We start from the raw sequence: 21,564 nt of genomic DNA on the forward strand, positions 1-21,564 counted from the left end.
ATGTGGAAAAATATAGTTTGAATATGAATTTCATTACTAAAACTTTCTTTATTCTAAAAAATACTTACCATGTTTATGAACCATGTTATCAATACTAAATTGATGCTCCGCCTTACAGTGTGAAAATGTTTCTTCAGCAGATGTAAATAACCTGAAAAATCAAGCAATAGCTTCATGGAATAGTCACCTAACAACTCTAGGTATATTGATTTCATACTTAATCAAATATAAACTTTTCCCCTCACTCTACAAGTTCCCAGTGTTACTTCCAATTAATAATAATAAAAACCACCTGTAAAGAGGATCCCAGCACTTCTAAAGGGAATTAGTACTTCTGAGTCCCATTTTACACCTAAAACAATGCTTTAAAGGTCAAGATTAATATGCCAAACAATAGCAGTGAATTTATCACAAAGCTTTTGAGAGAGAAATCCCTTTGATAATCTGTGTCTCTCAAGACATGAACATTCCCCATGTAAGACTCTTTTTTCCTCCAAGTATCAACTCTTGTTTTCAGAGGCTCTGAACTAGCATAGGGTCAAACGTCTTTTAGAAATAAAGTATAAAATGTAATTTTATAACTGGCACATTTCCAAAGTGCCATATTGCAAAAACTGGTCTTATCTTGCTCCCCAAGGATTTGCATTACAGACACTGGGAGGCCCAAGCTGCTTTATTCTGTTATCTGCAAAACTGAAGGACGCACAGTAAGTCAGGAATTTACAGCAGAGACACACCTTTATGCTTAGCACATAGGCAGCAGTTTTAAATAAACATTTACCAAGATAGGCTATTTTTGTAGTATTTACCCAACCTACCACAAAGAAGTACCTCCCTGATACTCAGTAAATATTATTTTGTGACTAGAGTATATGCACACATCCCTTATGTACTCAAATGAGGCTACACGAGGAAACTGACGAAATCAAGAGATGCTAATATACCATCAATCAGCACCATGCCCAAACTCAGGAGGAACTAATAAAATGTTTATTAAAGTAATACTAGTCAACGCCAATCAGTCCTCTTTCATCCCCACTTGCCCAAAGAAGCAAAATCAAAGCTTGTTGAGATGAAAAAGCAGAATTTAAATTGAAAGAACACTGTTTTGGCTATAAGACAAACCACAGCTCTGCAACTCTGAACAAGTTACTTTCTCTCAAAAAGGCATCAATTTCCTTCACCTTCAACAGGTGGGGATCCTCTAACAAACATGGTTCTTTAAATGGTTCAAATGGAACTATTTTACACCTGAAAAGCTTTCTACTTGTCAAACAAATAAAGAAAGGGAGAGCCGGAAGGATTCTGAGGGATTAATCTAGTTTAGTGACTCCCAAACTTGTTACTCTTTAGAATTACTTCGGATAGTGTCTTTGTAAAAAAGCAGATTCCTAGACACTAACCCTGATCTAGAAGGGCGGAGGCGCAGAATTTAGCATGTTATTTTTTTTTCTTAAGTGTTTTAGGTGACAACCAGACTAGGGAACCACAGATCCAGTCCAGAAGACTTTAATTTTTACACAAGGGGAAACTAAGGACCGTCGAAGACCAATATTGTAACTTGGCTTCCAGGTCATGGCTCCTCCCTCTGGACAAACCCTCACTCCCAACCATTGTTTCCAGATTTCCAGGGCAGCCACTCGGGCTACAGACTCCAGCAGAACCGACCACGAAAACCCACGTGGCTTGGCCACCCTGGGCCGGAGCCTGGCGCTGAGACGGACGAACCTGTCGCAGAACAGGCAGGGGGTCCGCTGCTCGGCGTGGGGGAGATCCGCGTCGTCCTCATCCTCCCAGCTGGCCTCGTCTCCGCTGTCGGACAGGCCTGGCGGGTCCTCCTCCTCCGCGGCGCCTAGCACACGCAAACGGACACCAGTGCTAACCCGGCGCACGAGCGGCAGGGAGGGGTGAAGGCCTTGGGCCCAGCCGGCCCTCCCCGCCCCCCCGCACCTCCCCGTTCCTCTCCGCGGGGCCCCTCCGCCCGGGGGAGAAGGGGGCTCTCACTGGCCCCACGGCGGCGCGGCCTGCGTGCCGAGGGGCCGGGGTACCCACCGGTAGCGCCTGACGCTAACGAGCACATGCCTGAGTCGGCCCTGGGAGACCAGCACGCCTCTGGGCGGGGAACAGCCGGAGCAGCGCGCGCGCAGCCGCCTCGGAGCAACGCCGGCCCGGGAACCCCGGAAGCAGCGTGAGCGCGCAGCGGGGCCGTTGCTCGGGGAAACCTCGGGGACGCCGGAAAACGCGAGAGCGCGCGCGCCTGCTCGCGAGCGCTTCCGGCCTCAGGAGCGCAGGGTCGTTCGAGCGACTGGGGTGGGCGGGGCGAGGGCGGGGCTCCACCTCCCCCAACGCAGGACGGACGCAGCGCGCGCCGAAAGTGTGCGGAAGCCTGGGCTGGCCCTTGCAGCTTGTACGTAGCTTTTGTGTTCTCTTTGGGCTGCGGCAGGCATTAGCGTTGACACCCTGGCCTACAGCCCAGAGCCAACAGCGGCTCCGCAGTCCGCATCGCGCCCCTAGTCCATCCCTTATTCTAGGGAAGAGCGGCTAGTGGAGGGCGAGCTGCTTGCAGCGCCCTCTGGTGGCGGGAAATGTCAAACGCAGGCGAGAGCCTGGGACTCCACCCTGGTTCGGGGCCCCAGGCGCCTCTGGGGTGCGGCTGGGGAAAGGGAACTGCAGAGACCAGTGAATGTACCAGGGGCCAAAGCCTGAAGGGCTGTTTTAAGCAGTTTTGTCTTTGAAGTGTATGTCCCAAGTTCTAGTACCAGATGTTGTCTCTGGGCTTGGCACAAATTTATCCAGTTAAACTGACTGCTATGGCGTGCCAGGCTCTAATTTTGTCTGACATCTCAACTCATGCCTCTTCCTTGGACCCCACTCTCTAGGGACTTCCCTTGTGGCTCAGATGATAAAGTGTCTGCCTACAATGTGGAAGACCCAGGTTTGATCCCTAGCTCGGGAAGATCCTCTGTAGAAAGAAATGGCAACCTACTCTAGTACTGCCTGGAAAATCCTGTGGATGGAGGAGCCTGGTAGTCTACAATCCATGCGGTCACAGAGTCAGACGTGACTGAGCAACTAAACTTTCACTCTAGCCTTTCATTTGGTGCTACTCATTTTCCCACCTCTATTGTCTTTGATCATGGCATCCGGTCCCATCACTTCATGGCAAATAGATGGGGAAACAGTGTCAGACTTTATTTTTGGGGGCTCCAAAATCACTGCAGATGGTGATTGCAGCCATGAAATTAAAAGACGCTTACTCCTTGGAAGGAAAGTTATGACCAACCTACACAGCATATTAAAAAGCAGAGACATTATTTTGCCAACAAAGATCCGTTTAGTCAAGGCTATTTTTCCAGTGGTCATGTATGGATGTGAGATGGACTGTGAAGAAAGCTGAGTACCGAAAAATTGATGCTTTTGAAGTGTGGTGTTGGAGAAGACTCTTGAGAGTCCCTTGGACTGCAGGGAGATCCAACCAGTCCCTTCTAAAGGATATCAGTCCTGGGTGTTCATTGGAGGGACTGATGCTAAAGCTGAAGCCCCAGTAATTTGGCCACCTCATGCGAAGAGTTGACTCATTGGAAAAGACCCCGATGCTGGGAGGGATTGGGGGCAGGAGGAGAAGGGGATGACAGAGGATGAGATGGCTGGATGGCATCACCAACTCGATGGACGTTGGGTTTGGGTAAACTCTGGGAGTTGCTGATGGACAGGGAGGCCTGGCGTGCTGTGATTCATGGGGTTGCAAAGAGTCGGACACGACTGAGTGACTGAACTGAACTGACTGTCTTTGATAATGAAGTCCTACTGAAGGGGAGGTGCTTTTGTCTCCGCCGCACGTCTCTCCTCAGACCGTCGTTTCTAGAGTAGCTTCCACTGTCACCCAGGCAGCCTCCAGTTAGTTTCTTAGCACCTGCATGTGCGCTAAGTCTCCTCAGTTCAGTTCAGTCGCCCAGTCGGGTCTGACTCTGCGACCCCATGAATCGCAGCACGCCTCCAATTCTTTGCAACCCCGTGGACTGTAGCCCACCAGGTTCCTCTGTCCATGGGATTCTTCAGGCAAGAATATTGGAGTGGGTTGCCATTTTTTTCTCTGGGGGATATTCCAGACCCAAGGATCAAACCCTTGTCTCCTACATTGCAGGTGGGTTCTTTACCACTAGCACCACCTGGGAAGCCCTTTTTCCTTTCTTTTTTCAGTCTTCAGCCACAATACTGTTTGAGCATGAGGAAGGGCCATGTCTCTACTTTCATTTCTCTGGCACATAATATGTGGCCTAACTTATAGTAGGTACTCAATAAATTTGCTGAGTGAATAAAAAAATTCCTTAATGAGAATTCCTTGTATTACTGCTAAACTCTTCTGAAGTTTACTCCTTTTCTTTTACTGTCACACCTAGGGGTCAGAATCCATCAAATACCAGTTTTGAGGTCCCCTTATATCAGGATGTGCCACTCTGCCATGCTTAGTCACTCAGTTGTGTCCAACTCTTTGCAAACCCCATGGACTATAGCCCACCAGGCTCCTCTGTCCATGGAATTATCCAGGCAGCAATACTGGAGTGGGTTACCATGCCCTTCTCCAGATCTTCCAAACCCAGGGATTGAACCCAGGTCTCTGGCATTGCAGGCAGATTCTTTACCATCTGAGCCAGCAGGGAAGCCCAAGAAAACTGGAGCGGGTAGCCTATCCCTTCTGCAGGGGATCTTCCCGACCCACAAATCAAACCAGGGTCTCCTGCATTGCAAGTGGATTCTTTACCAGCTGAGCTACCAAGGAAGCCCATACTGTAGGATATTGCCAGACTATCTGCTGGCTTCACTAGGTTAGACTTAGTGTTCACTGTTTACTGATGTAAACCCACTGCCTACATGTCCAGTGGCACATAGGAGTGGCACATAGCATTGAATGAACTAATGAATTCAAAGACATTTGTTACCTGGGCTCATGCAGCTTCTTCCTTCATCCTCCCAACATACTCTCCAGCAAGGCTTATCTTCTCCCTGTCTGCATAACACTTGGAGGAAGACGTGCTAAATCCCATTAACACCCCAGGTAGATCACAGGTTTGATCCCTGGATTGGGAAGATCCCCTAGAGAAGGAACTGGCAACCCACTCCAGTATTCTTGCCTGGAAAATCCCATGAACAGAGAAGCGTGGCGGGCTACAGTCCATGGGGCTGCTTAAGAGTTGGACACAACTGACAGACTGAACAACTCCGTGTTAACAGTAATCAAAGTAACACCCAGTCTGGAGGACTGACAGGGTCAGGAGTTTATCTGTCACCACAATGCTGGGCTTAGCAGGGAGCAGCTTTTTTCTTTACTCCAAAGATAGAACACAGACCCTCTCCCATCACCCCACTTCACTACTGAGATCAGAATAGAATGGTGAAGACCCAACAGGTTTGTGGGTAAGGAAATAACAAACAGAATAATTTAAAACTGGGCATTGGGTATAGCTGCTTTTAGAGTCCACCAGCCTCAAGATATCCTCATGGGGTCCCCTCACTTCATCCACACTTTTTGCAGCCCATGCTTTGGTGCTGCAAACACGCAGACTCAGAGTTTAGCCCCAAAGGAACCCCGCCCTCCATGAAGAAGAAAGATGTTCTATCTCCTTCTTAAAGCCCACATTCCAAGATCTTATCTCATCCTAAAATATGCCTCTTTCCTAGATGACTGACATTGGGCTTATCCCATCCTAAGATATGCCTCTTTCCTAGATGACCGACATTGGGAATGCCCAATACCTTCTAAAGACAGACAGACACACACACGCGTGCGAACTTCCCTTACGGCTCAGATGGTAAAGAATCCACCTGCATTGTGGGAGACCTGGGTTCCATCCTTGGGTTGGGAAGATCCCCTGGAGGAGGGGCACGGCAACCCACTCCAGTATTCTGGCCTGGAGAATCCTCGTGGACAGAAGAGCCTGGCGGGCTACAGTCCCTGGAGTCGCAAAGAGTCCGACATGATTGAGCAACTCAGCACAGCAAACACACCCCACTGAAGGGGATAGCCTGTATCTTCTGGTGTCCACTGAAGCTTGAAATTCACTACTTGGCTTCCCCCAGCACAGAAGTTAAGATGAATTTCGCTACTATCCTTTGCTCCGTGATGTGCGCTCCTCTTGACTGTGACCTTTCCTTTTGCATCTTCCTTTCCTTTTCCATAGTTTTTAAAGTGAAGCACTTTGAGACATGTTAACTATGTGAACGTTTTGTGGTTAATCATTAGAGAGATCCCAGACCAACAGAGAACCCAAATATTTTGATCGTATGCATACATGGCATGTACTGATCCAGTAATAACTAGGTGGAGTTTCCTTGAAATACATGGATACTGGATCCTCTTGCCAAGTGGCTGAAAACAGAAGCTACTTGACTTGGGTTAGAATCCTGGTTCTGCTATTTCCTGGCTTTAGCTTTGGGCCCTTGGGCAAGGTAGTTAGCCACACTGAGCCTCAGTTTCCCCATCTAAGATATGGGATGATGTGAATTGTAAGGACTGCTTGGAAGGTTAAAGGACAGACAGCATGTTGGCATTTAGCAATCACCTGATAAATATTAGCTGCTATTCTATCACCCCACCGAAACCTGGGCATTTTCTAACAATCTAAGGGCACCCACAACTTGTCCATTCATATTAACTATTCCATTTAATTCTCCCATGAATTACATGAGCTCAGTTACATAATAACTTTTATTAAATATCCAAAAGAAGTAGTAAGGCACAATGTTCACTTAGACAATTAACAGGCAGTCACCACAGGGTAACTCAGAGACACAAATGTGAACAATTTTAGTTCAGACTCATCTGCATGATACAGAGAGTGCACTGCTGCTGTGACTCTGCAGAAAAGCGTTTCAAGGCTGGCCTCTGTGCCAGTGGCATCAGAACATTAAGCTTCAACAACAGATTTCTGTGCCCATAACGCAAAAATTCTGAGTCAGAAAATCCTGACTCAGGCCCTCCTATGAACCTCTTTATTTCTGTGCAGAATACCAGACACTAGGCCACCAGGGAGCTGGTGGATCTGTATTTTTGAAAGGCTCCCCGGGTGATGTCTACTTATGTACAAGCAAGTAAATGTTAGTTGCTCAGTCATGTCTGACCCTTTGCAACCCCATGGACTGTAGCCCGCCAGGTTCCTCTGTTCATGGAATTCTCCAGGCAAGAAGACTGGAGTGGGTAGGCACTCCTTTCTCCAGGGATCTTCCCCACCCAGGGATTGAACCTGGGTCTCCCACACTGCAAGCGGGTTCTTTACCATCTGAGCCACGAGGAAAGCCCCAGGTTCTAAAACACTGACGCAGATCACAATCATTTTTTGACTGGGCGAAAACTGAAAACCATAGTTAAGGCACATTTTTTTTTTAGACTCTGAAATTACCAATTAGCTAGTAGGTGTTGAGCCTGACAATTAAAAAAAAACATTTATTCAGTGTGGTCATGGCTTGAGAGGGTCATCTTCTTTCCCCAGGTCATGGATGGCCTTGTTATCCAGCAGCTCCTTCTTTGCGTCACTTGGTCTCACCACGTTGTTCAGCATTGCTCTGACCACAGTTATCACCGGCACAGAGTGCCCACTGGCCCAAGATTCTGGTAAGGAGCCAAAGAACTTCCTAACCAGCCATTCACCTGGGCGAGATTCCTGCCTATCACATAAGAGAACTCTAAAAAGAAAAGCAGGGGAACAGATGTAAATTGCGTTCAGATCACTGTTGTTGTTGCTCAGTCACTGAGTCTTGTCCAGCTCTTTGTGACCCCATGGACTGCAGCACACCAGGCTTCCCTGTCCTCCCCTATCTCCCGGAATCTCAGACCATACAGTAATTGCACTGTGTCTCCCCAAATTCATGTTAAAGCCCTAACCCCCAGTGTGACATCACCCAACACTAATCCTGATGGCACCTTGATCTTGGACTGGTAACCTCCCATTCTGTGATGTTACTCTGTTAGGGCAGCCCAAACACCAGTCCAGTGTGAAAACAGTCTTATTTGGGCATGAAGAGGATTCTGAAGAAGAAGGCAGCAAAAGCTACCCAGGAAATTCCAGACTATTCTGAACCTGGCACCAACAACCATCTACCCCTTTCTTGAAAGCCCAAAGCTGGGTTCTTCGGGGAAGTGTTCTCCCTCCATACGACTTCTAGTCACATCACAGAAATCTTATTTGTCATTCTCTTCAAATGAAAAAGCAGCTCCTAGAGAATAACCAGCTTAAAGGTGTACTCCTAGGCAGTAGGAATACTTACCCAGGCCTAAATATGGAGTAACGATCAAATTTTAACTCTTCAACTCTAGCTTCCACTTCCCCCTGTTAGCAAAAGACACATTTAGTATGTAATCAAGACCAACTTGCTATAATGCTAACAACAAGAGTATCTTGGGGTTTTGAAGACAATCTGCTTCTGCAGGTCTCAATATATGTAAATATCTTCTTCCAGATTTTCAGATTCTAGAGTCTGGAAAGTGAAGGAAGAGATGACATGCAGTAGAAAATGAAAAAAGATGCTCTCAAAGTCTCTTCTAATGCTAGAGTTCTGAGCTTATCTTCAATACCAGAGATGGCAACACTTCATTTCATGCTTACCAGATAATCAACAAAGGGGAAGACACTGGAAATTATCTTTCAAATCACTCTTGATTACTAAATATATCCTGGCAAAAGAGCAGTTCCTGCAGCTATAAAAAATGCATAACATAATGCATTTAATGCATTTTGGCATTACCTAGCATTTTATATTATTACTGCCAAAAAGCCAAGGTTCCCCAAAGTATATAAAAGACAGAGACATGCACAAACCTTGACTTGCAGATATAAAAAATTGCTTGACTTATCAGCTCCCTTAGAGGAGAGCAAGTTGAAATGCTTGCACCCTCCAGACTTTGCGAGCTCTGCAGACTTCAGGACATAATCACGATCAACACGGACAAATCCGTCCTAAGGGCAAAAAGAATGAGTTATTTCCAAACAGCTGTGAGTTTGTCTTAAAAATTACTCCTCAGCTTGGTGGCAGGTAAGCAGTCCTGTGGTGGGGAAGGAAGAGGATCTAAGTAAAATGAATCTGAGTAAAACATGAACGTCAGGCTCAGACCCTGGGAATGGCTCTGATGTGACGCTCAGGACAGATGTACCAGCTTCAGTAGCAAGGCCAGACTGTGATGAAAAAACAAGGTCAGTGACATTGAAACCAGACTCCAAGCAACTCTGCAATGAGCAAAAGGAACGATGATATTATCAGGCTGAGAGACTGTTTTTAGTCTCACATTTCTTTGTCTTTAATCACTTTACAACCTTACCACCCTGTTTGTGTTTTCTCCGTTTTTTTTCAGTGTTGACTTTAACATGGTAGTGTCTCAAAAGAGTGGCTGTGAACACTATTCAGGCACTATGAGAATGAAGTCTATTTAATTTCCAACTTTTATGTATGTTTTACAACATACTTTACATGTTAGTAAGGAGTGCATCTACAAACTTTTTACTGACAGGTGTATAATCAAGGGGGTTTCCCAGGTGGCTCAGTGTTAAAGAATCTACCTGACAGGCAGGAGACATGGGTTTGATCCCTGGGTTGGGAAGATCCCCTGGAGAAGGCAATGACAACACGCTCCAGTCTTCTTACCTGGGGAATCCCATGGACAGAGGAGCTTAGTAGCCTACAGTCCATGGGGGTCACAAAAGAGTTGAATAAACAACAACATATAATTAAGAATGTTTGGAGACCCCTGATCTACACTCAGTCCAGTGAGGGTAGCTGTTGGGTCTTTCTTAGTTCACATCTCAGCATCTGTACACACCCAGTACCTGATGGGTACTCCAAAAATACTGGAATGAATAAAAGTCCAGTGAAAGCAGAAAAAAGGCAAATCCAACTAGGAAAAAAATAAGAGGCAATCAGAGGAGGAGGGGAGAGGATGGTGTAAACAAGATAATATGGACTCATTTTTATTTTTAGGGTCTAACTGAAGGACCCATGCCTGTATCCAGAAAAGGGAATTCCATGTAATAGCTTCTTGGGACCACCACAAGGCCGGGCGTACTCAAACTCAGGACAGCTGAAAAGAAGTCTAAAGTCCAGTGAAGCTGAACTTCACAAGTACCCACAATTATATAATGAGGTTTCACATAAGGAGGATTCCAAATCTGAAAGCTAGGTTACTGTCCCAGTGATCTTTTTGTTGTTGTTTTTAATTAAAAATCTGCTCAAACAGAGACTCTGTAACCATCTAGAGGGATGGGATGGGGAGAGATATGGGAGAGAGGTTTGGGAGGGAGGGGACATGGGTGCACCGAAGGTTGATTCTTGTTGCTGCTTGACGACAAAATTCTGTCAAGCAGTTATCCTTCAATTAAGAATAAATAAATTTTAAAAAGTCTGCCCTCTTGTAGTTATTGACCCTAAATGTATGTATCTTTCATAGATAGATAGAAGGCACTTTGGGAAACATCACAGCCAACCCTCTCACTGTGGAGATGTGACCACAGGGCCCAGCATTCCAAGAACTCCTGGCTAATAAGGGAGAGAACTGAGAGCAGCAGGCAAATTCCTGACTCTCTAAGCAGGGCTTCCCACTTGGACCCATGTTCCTTCTTACTTCACACCGTCTCCAGCTAATGACAAGACTAATTCATTGTTGTGGTAAACAGAATAATGGCCCCTCAAAAATGCCCACATCCTAATTCCCACACCTGTGAATGTGTTAGAGGCTGCGTGGCCAAGGTGAATGAAGGTTGCAAGTGGAATTATGGCTGCTCATCAGCTTTTTCACTCTCCTCTTTCACCCTCATCCAAAGGCTCTTTAGTTCCTCTTCACTTTCTTCCATTAGCTCAGTTCAGTTCAGTCGCTCAGTCGTGTCCGACTCTTTGCGACCCCATGAACTGCAGCATGCCAGGACTCCCTGTCCATCACCAACTCCCGGAGTCCACCCAAACCCATGTCCATCGAGTCGATGATGCCATCCAGCCATCTCATCCTCCGTCATCCCCTTCTCCTCCTGCCCCCGATCTTTCCCAGCATCAGGATCTTTTCCAATGAGTCAGCTCTTCACATGAAGTGGCCAAAGTATTGGAGTTTCAGCTTCAACATCAGTCCTTCCAATGAACACCCAGGACTGATCTCCTTTAGGATGGACTGGTTGGAGCTAAAGTGGTATCATCAGTGTATCTGAGGTTGTTGATGTTTCGCCCAGCAATCTTGATTCCAGCTTGTTATTCACCCTAGCCTGGGATTTTGCATGATTTACTCTGCATATAAATCAAATAAGTGGGGTGACAATACACAGGCTGGAGGTACTCCTTTCCCAACTCTGAAACAGTCCTTTGTTCCAAGTCCGGTTCTAACTGTTGACCTGTACACAGGATTCGCAGGAGATACGGAAGGTGGCCTGGTATTCCCATCTCTTTAAGAATTTTCCACAGTTTGATGGGGTCGCAAAGAGTCAGACACAACTTAGCGACTGGACAACAACAATCAGTAACCACCACCTTGACGCTGAAAAAGGTTATTCTGTAATATCCAACTGGGCCCAATGTAATCACAAGAGTCCTTACAGTGGAACAGGGTAGCAGGAAAGGAGGCTGGAGTCAGGCAGTGTGAGGGGCACTGGATCCCCCACTGCCGGCCTGAGAGACGGGGGAACGGGCCATGAACCCCCGTGGACTCTAGAGCCAGCAACTACTGTAAAGAAACGGATTCTCCCCTAGAGCCGGCAGAAGAGAATGCAGCCCTGTCAACACCTTGATTTTATCTCAGCAAAATCCACATCTGCTGCTAACCATAAGATGATAAATTTACATTGTTTTAAGCTGTTAACTTTGAGGGAATTTGTTACAGCAGCAATAGGAAACCAATACAGAATTCAATTCTAAAATAAGAGGTCTGAGCAAACTTTCTAAACCTTGTCTTGCAGTGGATCATAAAAGAAAACAGATTTTCAGTATAGGACTGGCTATAAAATGTTAATAAACTAAACATCTTCTGCAACCAGTTCCCAGACCCAGAAATAGAGCATCACTGTTACCCCCAAAACCTGTTTTGTCCCCTCTTCTCATCACGCCCCACAGAGAATTTTTGACTATGTCCACGACCTGCAGGACAGTGTTGTTCCTTTGCCTTTCCTTCTTTTAGATGATATAACCTTAACTCTTAGCCAGGTATCATCCCCATCTCCTTTTGTGTTGTAGACTTTGACATTCAATCCTAATTCTGGACTGGAAGACCTATCCTACACACTGATTGCAATTCCCTCTTGTTCCTTTTCTAAATGGGTGTGCAGCAAACTGATTTTAATACTCAGCACATCCTGAGACTGGGATGAGACTGACCTCCCCAGAGCCATTCTCTGAATTGAGATTTTACATGTGCTGAAAAATGTGCCAAGAACCACCCAAAACGACATCGAAAAATTCGAAAACACTCTACTTCTCTTCCATATCTATTTTCTTCCCCTCACTCCAATTCACCAGAACTCTGATTTTGATAACAGGTCCGTCCACTATTTCCAATAAAATTACACTGTTGACGAGTGAAATTCCTTTTTGTTGCCGCTTCTGGTTTAGCACTATTTCTTAGAAGGATTATTAGAACTACCTCTGTTAAAAAAAGTTTCTTCTTTCATCAGCGTCTTTAAAAATAGGGAAAGCGTCAGCCAATCACAAAGCTCTAGACCGACGCCATGGCTCTCACTTAATCCAAGGCCAGTAAAGGGATAATTTGATTAAACTGAGACCCCAATTTATTTGGCTTTAGTTCTGGATCAACCTCTCCTTAATAGAGTCCTGTCGTCTCCGATTGTTTGATGAAAATTAAAGTGACATAAATACCATGGGACTTTTTCCAATCTGATTAGTCAGCTAAGGCACATCAATAGCACCCCAGCCATCAGCCTCCGGCGTCCCTCCTGTCACCCGCCGGGCGAAGGGCTGACAACGGCTCCTTGCGGGACGAGCACCCACGCTGCCGCTGCGACCCCCACACTTGGCCCATCAGCCCTGCTCAATGGGGCCCTGTTGACAAGGTGCCCATACCTTTCTCCACCGCTGTTCTCTGGACAAAGCAAAATACTGTTTTATTAGCAATCAATGGCTGTTAATCCAAAACGATTTCACAAATCCTCTGAGCCCTCAAGCTGATTATAAATACGCATCTTTCCAAGCCCACAAACTTTGAATTTCACTTCCCCCACCCTGATGCGTGGCCTTTCAGCTGGTGAATGAAACTCAAAAGCAAAGGGGTCAACGGCTTTCAAGGACTTGGAAACCAAACTAAATGCAGATCCCAGCAACTGAGTCCGAGACACCGACACATAACTGGCTTTCTCTGGAATGAGGAAGATGCTGTTTACAGGCTGAAGGGAGCTATCTTTAAAACCTTATTATTAACACCCTTTCTTGTTCTCTAGCAGCTCAAATAAAAAAGCAATAGAAAAACAAACTAAAACAAGCTACTCCATATCCCAGAAACACAATTTTCGGAAAAACTGTACTTAGTTTCCCCAACCATATAGCAGGAAAAAACAGACGTCTCTTCTGAGAGCATTAAGTCTATTATATTATTGTGTCTTTATGATCCACAGTTGGTGTGTTTTATCCTAGGACAGGAATCAGAGTCCTTCTAGAAAAAGGAATTGGTTAAATAAATTGCCACTATAAATTTCCTTTTCCAGTACCTGCTCAAAAGAATAAACACAATATACTCCTATGACACAGCAGAGAGAGCTTTGTGAGCTCCACAAACATCTAGGGAGACAAATTCTCTAATTACTCTTGACGTCTTATGACAATCCAAAACTACTAAGTATTCTTTCTAATCTTTGCCAATGCCTGCACACTGGGAACACTGTGCCTTAGGAATAACTCATCCTGACACAGTATTTCAATACCGACTGATACGACAAGCAAGCAGTGGGAATGATGCAAGGTCAAGAAGAACCTTTTCCAAGAAGGGAGGATCTATCATCCCGCAAAGGGTCCCACTTGGCCATACTGCTGCTTCAGATTCTTTCTCCTCCACTCCCTTTTCAATCCAACCCTACAAATTAGACTAGAAAACAAAGAGATGCTGACCAACAATGAATGGTATGACCTGAGACCCTATGTGTCCCTGTCCTGGAGAGCACATCTATACTTCAAGTACAGAGTGGGAAGCAAGGTCTTGGTGAGCCAAAGAGCTCTGGAGAGAAAAACAAAATCTTACAGAGATTCCTGAGCCAATCTCCATGTTCTCACGCTTTTGTTTTTTTTCCACTTGGGGCACTCTTTTCTCTGTGTTTTAAAAGTCAAAGAATTTTGCAGGCCAAAGGGGCTGCAGTGGTCACCTCCCTCTCAGCACAGACAAGGAGGCCATGATCCTCGGGAGCTAACTGGCATACCCAAGGCCCCATACCCACTCGGAATCCAAACAGAGCCTATAATCTGGGTCCCTTGAACCATCTGGGACCTCAAAAAGTCCCCTCCTAGACATCAAATAAAACAGTAGAGGTGACAACAGGGGCTGGTAAACTTTCCCTGTAAAGGATGAGATAGTAAATATGTGCAGATTTACAACTGTCATTACACACCTCTGCCATCATCGTGCAAATGTAGCCATTAATAATATACAAAGTAATGAAAATATTTCAATAGAATTTTATTTATGGATACAGAAATTTGAATTTCTTATATCCCTCATATGTCATGACACATTTTTCCTCTTCGAGAATTTTTAACCACTTAAAAATATAAAAACATTCTTAGCTCGAGGGCTATTCAGAAACAGGCAGGCTGTATTCGGCCCACAGCAGTGTGCAAGCGCCTGGTTTAGAAGAGTGTATTATTAGAATCAGAAGCCCAGAGACCTCAGTGATGCCTAATAAACGTGACAGTAGCTGTGTTAATCACATTAATGGTACCGTTCATTTGATAGACTCCAAGAGCCTGGACTTCAGAATCCTGTGCTGAGCTGGTGAGGACATAAATGAAAACATGAAACTACAATAACACCCCCCTCAAACTCACTAACCAAATCCTTCTCTTAATAAGGAGAAAGCACCATTCTCAGTGGCACCTCTTTTTTTGCACTTCACTTACAGCCAATGTAGATCTGGTTTTCAAGGGATATTTCAACCTTCACTGGCACGAAAGTTACATAGCAAAGCAAGGTGAAGGCCATCTGGGTCAACAGTACCTGGAAAACCAGCAGGTGAGGAGGACTAATACTGCCCAACGCCTCCTGAAAGCAGGCCCAACAAGAAGAAGAAAGTTGGCTGCATCAGAACCCCCCAAGAAGCCTATTAAAAACAGGCTTTCAACCTCAGATTCTGATGCAACACATCTGGACTAGGGCCAGGTCATGAAGTCCCTGCATTGACTGGACAACTATGGCTTGTGACTGTGAAAAGATGATCAGCATCTCACCAGCTACTGCTAAAGGAAATGGTTTTCCAAACAGCTCAAGACGGCTAACAGACCTACCCCTTGCACCGACGTCAACAGAAATCTTGGTAGACTGTATTTTATGGTTGCAACCTTCTCCCCTCAAAATTCTTATGTTGAAGGCCTAAACTCCAGTAAATGTGTCCTTGTTTGTAGATGTAATTAGTTAAGATGAGGTCATACTGAGTAGTCGCTCAGTCATGTCCAACTCCTTGCAACCCCATGGACTGTAGCCAGCCAGGCTCCTCTATCCATGGAATTTTGCAGGCAAGAATACTGGAGTGGGTAGCTGTACCCTTCTCCAGGGGATACCCTCCAAGAAGCCATACCCTTCTGACCCAGGGAATGAACCCAGGTCTCCCACATGGCAGGCAGATTCTTTACAGTCTGAGTCACAAGGGAAGCCCCATACTGAGTATGGTGGTTCTTAATTCAGTTTGACCAGTATTGTTATAAAAAGGAGAAATTTGGAATGGCCACAGGCAGGTGGCGCTAGTGGTAAAGAACCCACCTGCCAATGCAGGAGACAATGACTAGGGTTTGACCACTGGGTCAGGAAGATCCCTTGGAGAGGGGCCTGGCAACTCACTCCAGTATTCTTGCCTGGAGAATCCCACGGACCGAGGAGCCTGGCAGGCTATAGTCCATAGGGTCTCACAAGGTCAGACAGACTGAAGTGACTTAGCATGCACACACAAGTATGTAGGAAAAACGCCATGAGAAGAGACACAGAGAGAAGTCAGCCATCTGCAGGTCAAACAGAGAAGCCTGGAAAGCATCCTTCCCTCCCAGCCCTCAGAAGGGACCGACACTGTCCATACCCCGATCTCAGATGTCCAGACTTCAGGACTGGGAGACAGGAAATTCCTGTTGTTTAAGCCACAGGGGTTTTCATCTTTTGTTATGACAGCCCTAGCAAACTAATACAATGAAGGTCAAAGGGAAATAAGTGGGCTACTCAGAAGGCTTCAACACTAGAGATAGAAACCCTGAATTTCTTGAAGTTCTTCTACTGGAAACTCAGGGTACTAGATGAAAATGTGGGCTGTTTCAGTTACAAAACAGCTACAGAACGACACTTGGCTAGCCACCAACTTGCAAAGGCCATCCAATGACCTTTTTTTTAAAAAAACAGACAGGGTTCCTGACCAGAATACCAGGTGGGGTGAGGCCCCCATCAGACAACTACCTAGCCACTTGTGAACTGTCACTTCTTTTAAACTGCTTAAGTTATCACAACCTCAAAGCTTTATATTGCATCCAATCTAAATTAGTTTCAAATTAAAAACAAAAAAGGGTTTCTGGAGGAAGTGTCAGTTTATTTCCTGTCACTATCTTCTTAAACCATTTATGCCTTGACTAATTTCTGAGATTATATATTTGGTTTACTAGTCTTTTCCTTACTCATTAGTTACTTTTATCTTTTCAAACTGTTTGGAGAATAAAAGGTATTGAGCCGCCTGTGGGATGGGGAAAAAACTCCCATCAAAACAAAAATGTTCCGGATAGGGAACACACCCAAATCCTGATTAAAACTGCATTACGTAATTTGAATGCAATAAAACAATTTAGACTTTCCCCTGGAGAGCCCTATGAGATTTGCCTTCTGTTATGAAAATCAACCGCTCTATGCCTAATGCAGTGTTTTTTATTTTGCTGAGTCACCACCAAAGTAAGGTCGGCAGTTGAGACCTCGGAACCTGCAGGGTACTAGAACAAAAATTTTTCCATGCTTTTAGAGGGCACAAGGCTTGTGACTGTCCCTGGGACAGAAAAGACTGCATGAGCTGCTAGGCAGGAAAATGACCCTTCGTAGGAAAGATGATGTGCCAATTCCTGAGAGAGTCAAACTTGACAATCCTCAACTCCCAGCAAAGAACTAAAAAATCAGATTGTTCCTCTGGGCACATGGCAAAACTACAGAAAATGTGGAAATTCGTCCCTAATGAAAGCGTAAATAGAATTATTCTTTGGATCACCCAAAGAGCCCAGAGAAATACATCTGAGCCTAACTTCTTGGTTGGTATAAATCAATAGTTCTTAACTGTGTGTTCTCTGAATGATTCTGATGCCTGGGCCTGTTTATAAACCTATGGTAAGCCCCCATGGGACCATCATGGTCCTGCATATTAACAGACATGTTTAACTCCAGCAAGTAAATTCATTAGAGAGATAAATTATAGTCAAGGTATAAATTAAATAAGATGTACGCATTAACACTTGCCCAGGATCCACATAGTAAGCTTTGATTTCTAACTATATAGTGAAGTTTGACTTCTAGATAGAGGCTGATGCAATTTAGAATGCAATTTGTCATTAAAAAACAAATAAAATGTGTGTGAAGACAGTTCTGAGTCAGTTAAGGCTGAATCACCACAGGGGTTGAATCATCGCTGGAGGCTGAGTCATCACTAGAGGCTAGCTGAATCGTGCCTCTGATGTTCTAGCGTGGAAGCTTAAGGCTCTGCATGAAAATAGGGTGAAGCAAATCACTCAAGTGAGAGTGATCAATTTAAGACATTTATAAAGAAACAAAAAAACCTACTGCTAAGAGTATGAGCCAGTTACTTTTACTCAAACCTTAGTCAGAGGGTGGAGTGACCACAATATTTGTAAAAGGCAAGACCATGAACTATCTATGATGGGATCTGAACTCCAGGATTATGTTGAAGGAAAGATGAACTTATCAGTACTATTTAAAGTATAGCAAATGCTGGGGCAGCACATGGAATCTTAAATGTTAAGTGCTAATATACACTTAAGCACAGAAAATAGAAAGCAAAAGGGGGAGCACAAATGGAATCTCTGATGTGACTGACAAGAGAAAAGGGGAAAAAGGTGTAGTTCTTCCTTACCGCCCCAGCCTTTTTTCTCGTGGTACCGAGGCAACAGAATCCAACATCATGACCTTGAAAGGCAGAAGCATAGTCATCCAGTTTCTCAAAGTCCACCACTTCTTGATTCTAGACAAGAGAGACACAGCTGTATATTACTTGACATTATTAAAACAGGAAAAAAAATACTCCCTCTAGATTTAAAGAATAAATGAGAGAATACTACTAGAGTCCATTCACTTAACATCACATTTTGCAAGCTCATTTTCTTCCAGAAAAAGCAATAAATCTAAATTTAAACATCAACAATGTACTTAAATGTCTATAGTACACACAACTGGACTACAGGTGATCTAGCTCTTTTAAGTCAGCTTGAAATATAATTTTCTCTCTGGAAAAATAAAAGACCTCTGTGTATATTACCAGGAGAAATACCAATGAGGTATAATGTCAAGGAAGGAAATGGTGTCTGGAATCTCAAAACTTAGGTTTGAGTCTTGGGTTTGCTGCTTACTAGGCATGATAATCATTTTGGCCAAGTTATTTATATGTCTCAGTTCCTTCACCAATAAAATGTGAAAGATAACCTTTCTTTCAGTCTAAAGCAGCATTAGTATCAGGCAGCAGGTTCTTGACAAAAAGCCACACTCCTAGGTCTCATGCCAACACTGCCCTTTTGATAAGCACCCTTGCTAATTCTCACACTTGTGAACATTCAAGAAACTCCATTTAACCTCTTAAGTTTGCTGTGAAATTTAAAAAAGAAAAGTTTCAGAAGTTCCCATCATCCAGGAGTTTACACAAAATGTTGCTTTTCCCTTTCTTTCAAAAGCATTTTCCTGGCACTGTACCCAATGCTGAAGAAAAGAATGTTTACAGAAAGTGCCTGACCAAAAGAAGTGTCACCAAAACTCGGCCATCAAAGCACAGAACTCCATTTCAGTTTCTAATGGCCAGAAGTGTCCAACTTCATGCCCCATGAAGTCAGACTATGAAGATCACATATTACCTAAGTCTTAGAACACAAAAATCCTGAGACCAAAAACACATGCAAAATGACTTGCAGGAGTCAAGGACATTTATCTGTGAGACAGTTGTTAACTGGAATGTTCCACCTGTGAAACCTGTGGGAACAGCTGGAGATATCAGAATTACACTACAGTTTAATTTACTGCAGTTTACAAATTACTCCCTTTACAAATCTCCACCAAGCTCAAGCTTCAAATATTTAGAGGATTAGCACCAGACTGCAGTCTGCTGTATCAGTGGGTCAACCAAGAAAGTGTAAGTGACAGTAAAAGGATGATTCAACTTACAGACACAAACCTGCAGCCCTGAGAAGTCAGGTAGGGCAAATTCTTGCAGCTGAATAACTGTACCTCTCAGTGCCAGAAAGCTTTTCCCACTCCACAAACCATCTTCTGATTCACTGACATTAGTGTGGAGTGGACAGGTAAACAAAACAAGCAATGGGGTTGAGAAAACTGCCCTAGGTCGCAGGACTCTTTTTTTCTAGAAGCCATATTGAAGAACCCTGGCAACATAGCTCTTCTCTTCGTCCCTGGCCTCCCTTTCACCTAGGCTCCACCTTATGGGGGTCTGGACTGCGAGAAGGGTTTTGTTCAAGCGAGGAGGCCCACCTGGACATACAACCCAGCTTCCAGTAAAGCCTCTCACAGGCCAATCGTGGTCACACTTGAACGCCTCTTGGGACCACGCAAGCCTTGCAGCAGAAAATACCCTCACCCTGAAGCAACACTGCGGGGACACTTTTGAGTCCCAGCTCAAATACCCACCACGTTTTTATAAGCTTCCTCGTCCAACGTGAGCTTCCTCCGGCCAATCAGCGTGACTTTGGAAAACAGGCCCTGTTCCAGAATTTCTTTCAAGAGCACTCTGCCGGTTTCCCCGCTAGCGCCCAGAATAAAGACGGATTTATTCTGCATCCTGAAGTCTTCCCGAAGCTTCGGCAGGGCTTCGGTCTCGGCCATGCTGCAGAAATAACATTAACAGGTGCTGGTCTCGGGGACGTTTCAGGGGCGGCAGTGCTCCCCCCAAACAAGGATGGGTTGTGTGTTCTGGAGGAAGGTACGGTTCTTCTCCGCAGTCTGGGCCCAGGGGAAAGTGCAGAGTCACCGGCAGGGCGGGGCGCCCTGGCCGTTCCCCAGCACCTGAGCCAACCCACACCTCAGAAGGGGCTGGAACAGGGGCTGCGCCCAGGTGCCACAAACTGCCGGTACCAGGATGCCCCGAGTCCCCCACAGCGTCCCCGACTCTGGCTCCTCCTTCCTCCAACCACAGGGGGCGCGGAGCCCAGTTCGGTTCCCCAAGCGGAGGAGTTACCTGAGGCTGGCCCCGGGCCCCACGTCCTCGGGCTGCAGCAGGAGCAAGGCTGCTACCAGCGCCGCCACCCCCGCCGCCGCCGCTGCCGCCGCGGCGCTCAGAGCTGCGGGCCGGGACATCCGGCCATCCCTCCAGGCCCGCGTTCCCTGGCCCCTGGCACGCCTCGGCGGGGCCCCTCCCAGCTCGACGCCTACCGGGACTTCGCCTTCCGGGTGACTTCCGGGTATCGCTGCTCGCCCCGCCCAGAGGGATGGGGCCCGGTGGGGGCCCGAGGGTGCGGCCCAGGCGCGCCCAGAGCACGTGGCCGCGCCCGGCTGGGTAGAAAGCTCGGAGACCTCTACCTCAATGTCGGGGATCTCTGGGCCTCTCTCTCCAGCGTTCTTCCTCACCCTCTAGGCTGAGCTGGCCTGCATCCAAGGCCTCGGCCAGTAGCCTTGACCTGCGTTTGACCCTTTCCAAAACCTATAATGTCAACTACGTGTTGAACATCTTCATCTTGAATTCACATCGAAACGTAACCCTTCCCTTCCAACCGCCCCCAAACAGCAGTAAAATCAGTCTGCTCCTGGCCTCTTTTGGATGTGAATGTCTATTCATTTGCACAACTTCACCCTGTCCCTCTCAAGTCAGAAATTCGGACTCTCCCCCTCTGACTCCTTTGGCCGGCCTTTCCACATTCTAAATTAATCACCAAGGCTTGCCATCCTCTCTGCCTTTCAAATATTTGTCTTATGCAATTCCAGCTCTCACCTTATCTCACCAGTACAACTGGTTTCCCTGCTTAGGTTCTAGATGGTTGAGCCAGGGCAAACTTCCACACAGTTCCCCTGTTCACTCTTTGGCACCAATATCCATGTATTAGAACATAGTTATCTACACTGGGCCTGTCCTGGATTTTGGAAGTCCTGGACAGGAGTTAGGATCATAAGCTAGAACCTGAACAACAGAGACTGATTGTGTTGTG

At 45.7% G+C, this 21,564-nt stretch overlaps 2 protein-coding genes and 1 long non-coding RNA gene across 7 annotated transcripts in view; 1 reads left to right on the plus strand and 2 right to left on the minus strand.

Moving 5' to 3' along the window:
- The window catches only part of PRMT3 (protein arginine methyltransferase 3), a 159,228-nt gene extending 154,265 nt beyond the window's left edge, over positions 1–4,963 (minus strand). Inside the window, exons 1-3 of one of the 5 annotated variants that reach the window (XM_070457291.1) lie at positions 4,941–4,963; positions 1,729–1,852; positions 69–151 (exon numbers count right to left, since the gene is read on the minus strand). In XM_070457291.1, coding sequence (XP_070313392.1) covers positions 69–151; positions 1,729–1,852; positions 4,941–4,950 — 217 coding nt within the window. In that variant the 5' untranslated portion in view covers positions 4,951–4,963. Of the gene's footprint in view, positions 1–68; positions 152–1,728; positions 1,853–2,052; positions 2,217–4,940 lie in introns of those variants that run through there. The other 4 variants (XM_070457289.1, XM_070457290.1, XM_070457292.1 and 1 more) reach the window with 4 other exon arrangements.
- On the plus strand, positions 2,331–3,822 carry LOC139031810 (uncharacterized). Its single transcript, XR_011484328.1, has 2 exons — positions 2,331–2,407; positions 2,880–3,822. It is a non-coding gene; the product is annotated as an uncharacterized lncRNA (long non-coding RNA).
- A 1,725-nt stretch (positions 4,964–6,688) lies between the features above and the next one.
- Positions 6,689–20,791, minus strand: HTATIP2 (HIV-1 Tat interactive protein 2). Its single transcript, XM_020910134.2, has 6 exons — positions 20,601–20,791; positions 20,054–20,249; positions 18,279–18,386; positions 8,814–8,951; positions 8,263–8,324; positions 6,689–7,680 (listed from the first exon to the last, which is right to left on the minus strand). Exons 1-6 carry the CDS (start codon positions 20,717–20,719, stop codon positions 7,455–7,457), a joined length of 849 nt encoding a protein of 282 aa, XP_020765793.2. The 5' UTR covers positions 20,720–20,791; the 3' UTR covers positions 6,689–7,454.
- Between the last annotated feature and the right edge of the window lie 773 nt (positions 20,792–21,564).

This window comes from Odocoileus virginianus, chromosome 28 (genome assembly GCF_023699985.2).
Source record: "Odocoileus virginianus isolate 20LAN1187 ecotype Illinois chromosome 28, Ovbor_1.2, whole genome shotgun sequence".
Lineage (NCBI taxonomy): Eukaryota > Metazoa > Chordata > Mammalia > Artiodactyla > Cervidae > Odocoileus > Odocoileus virginianus.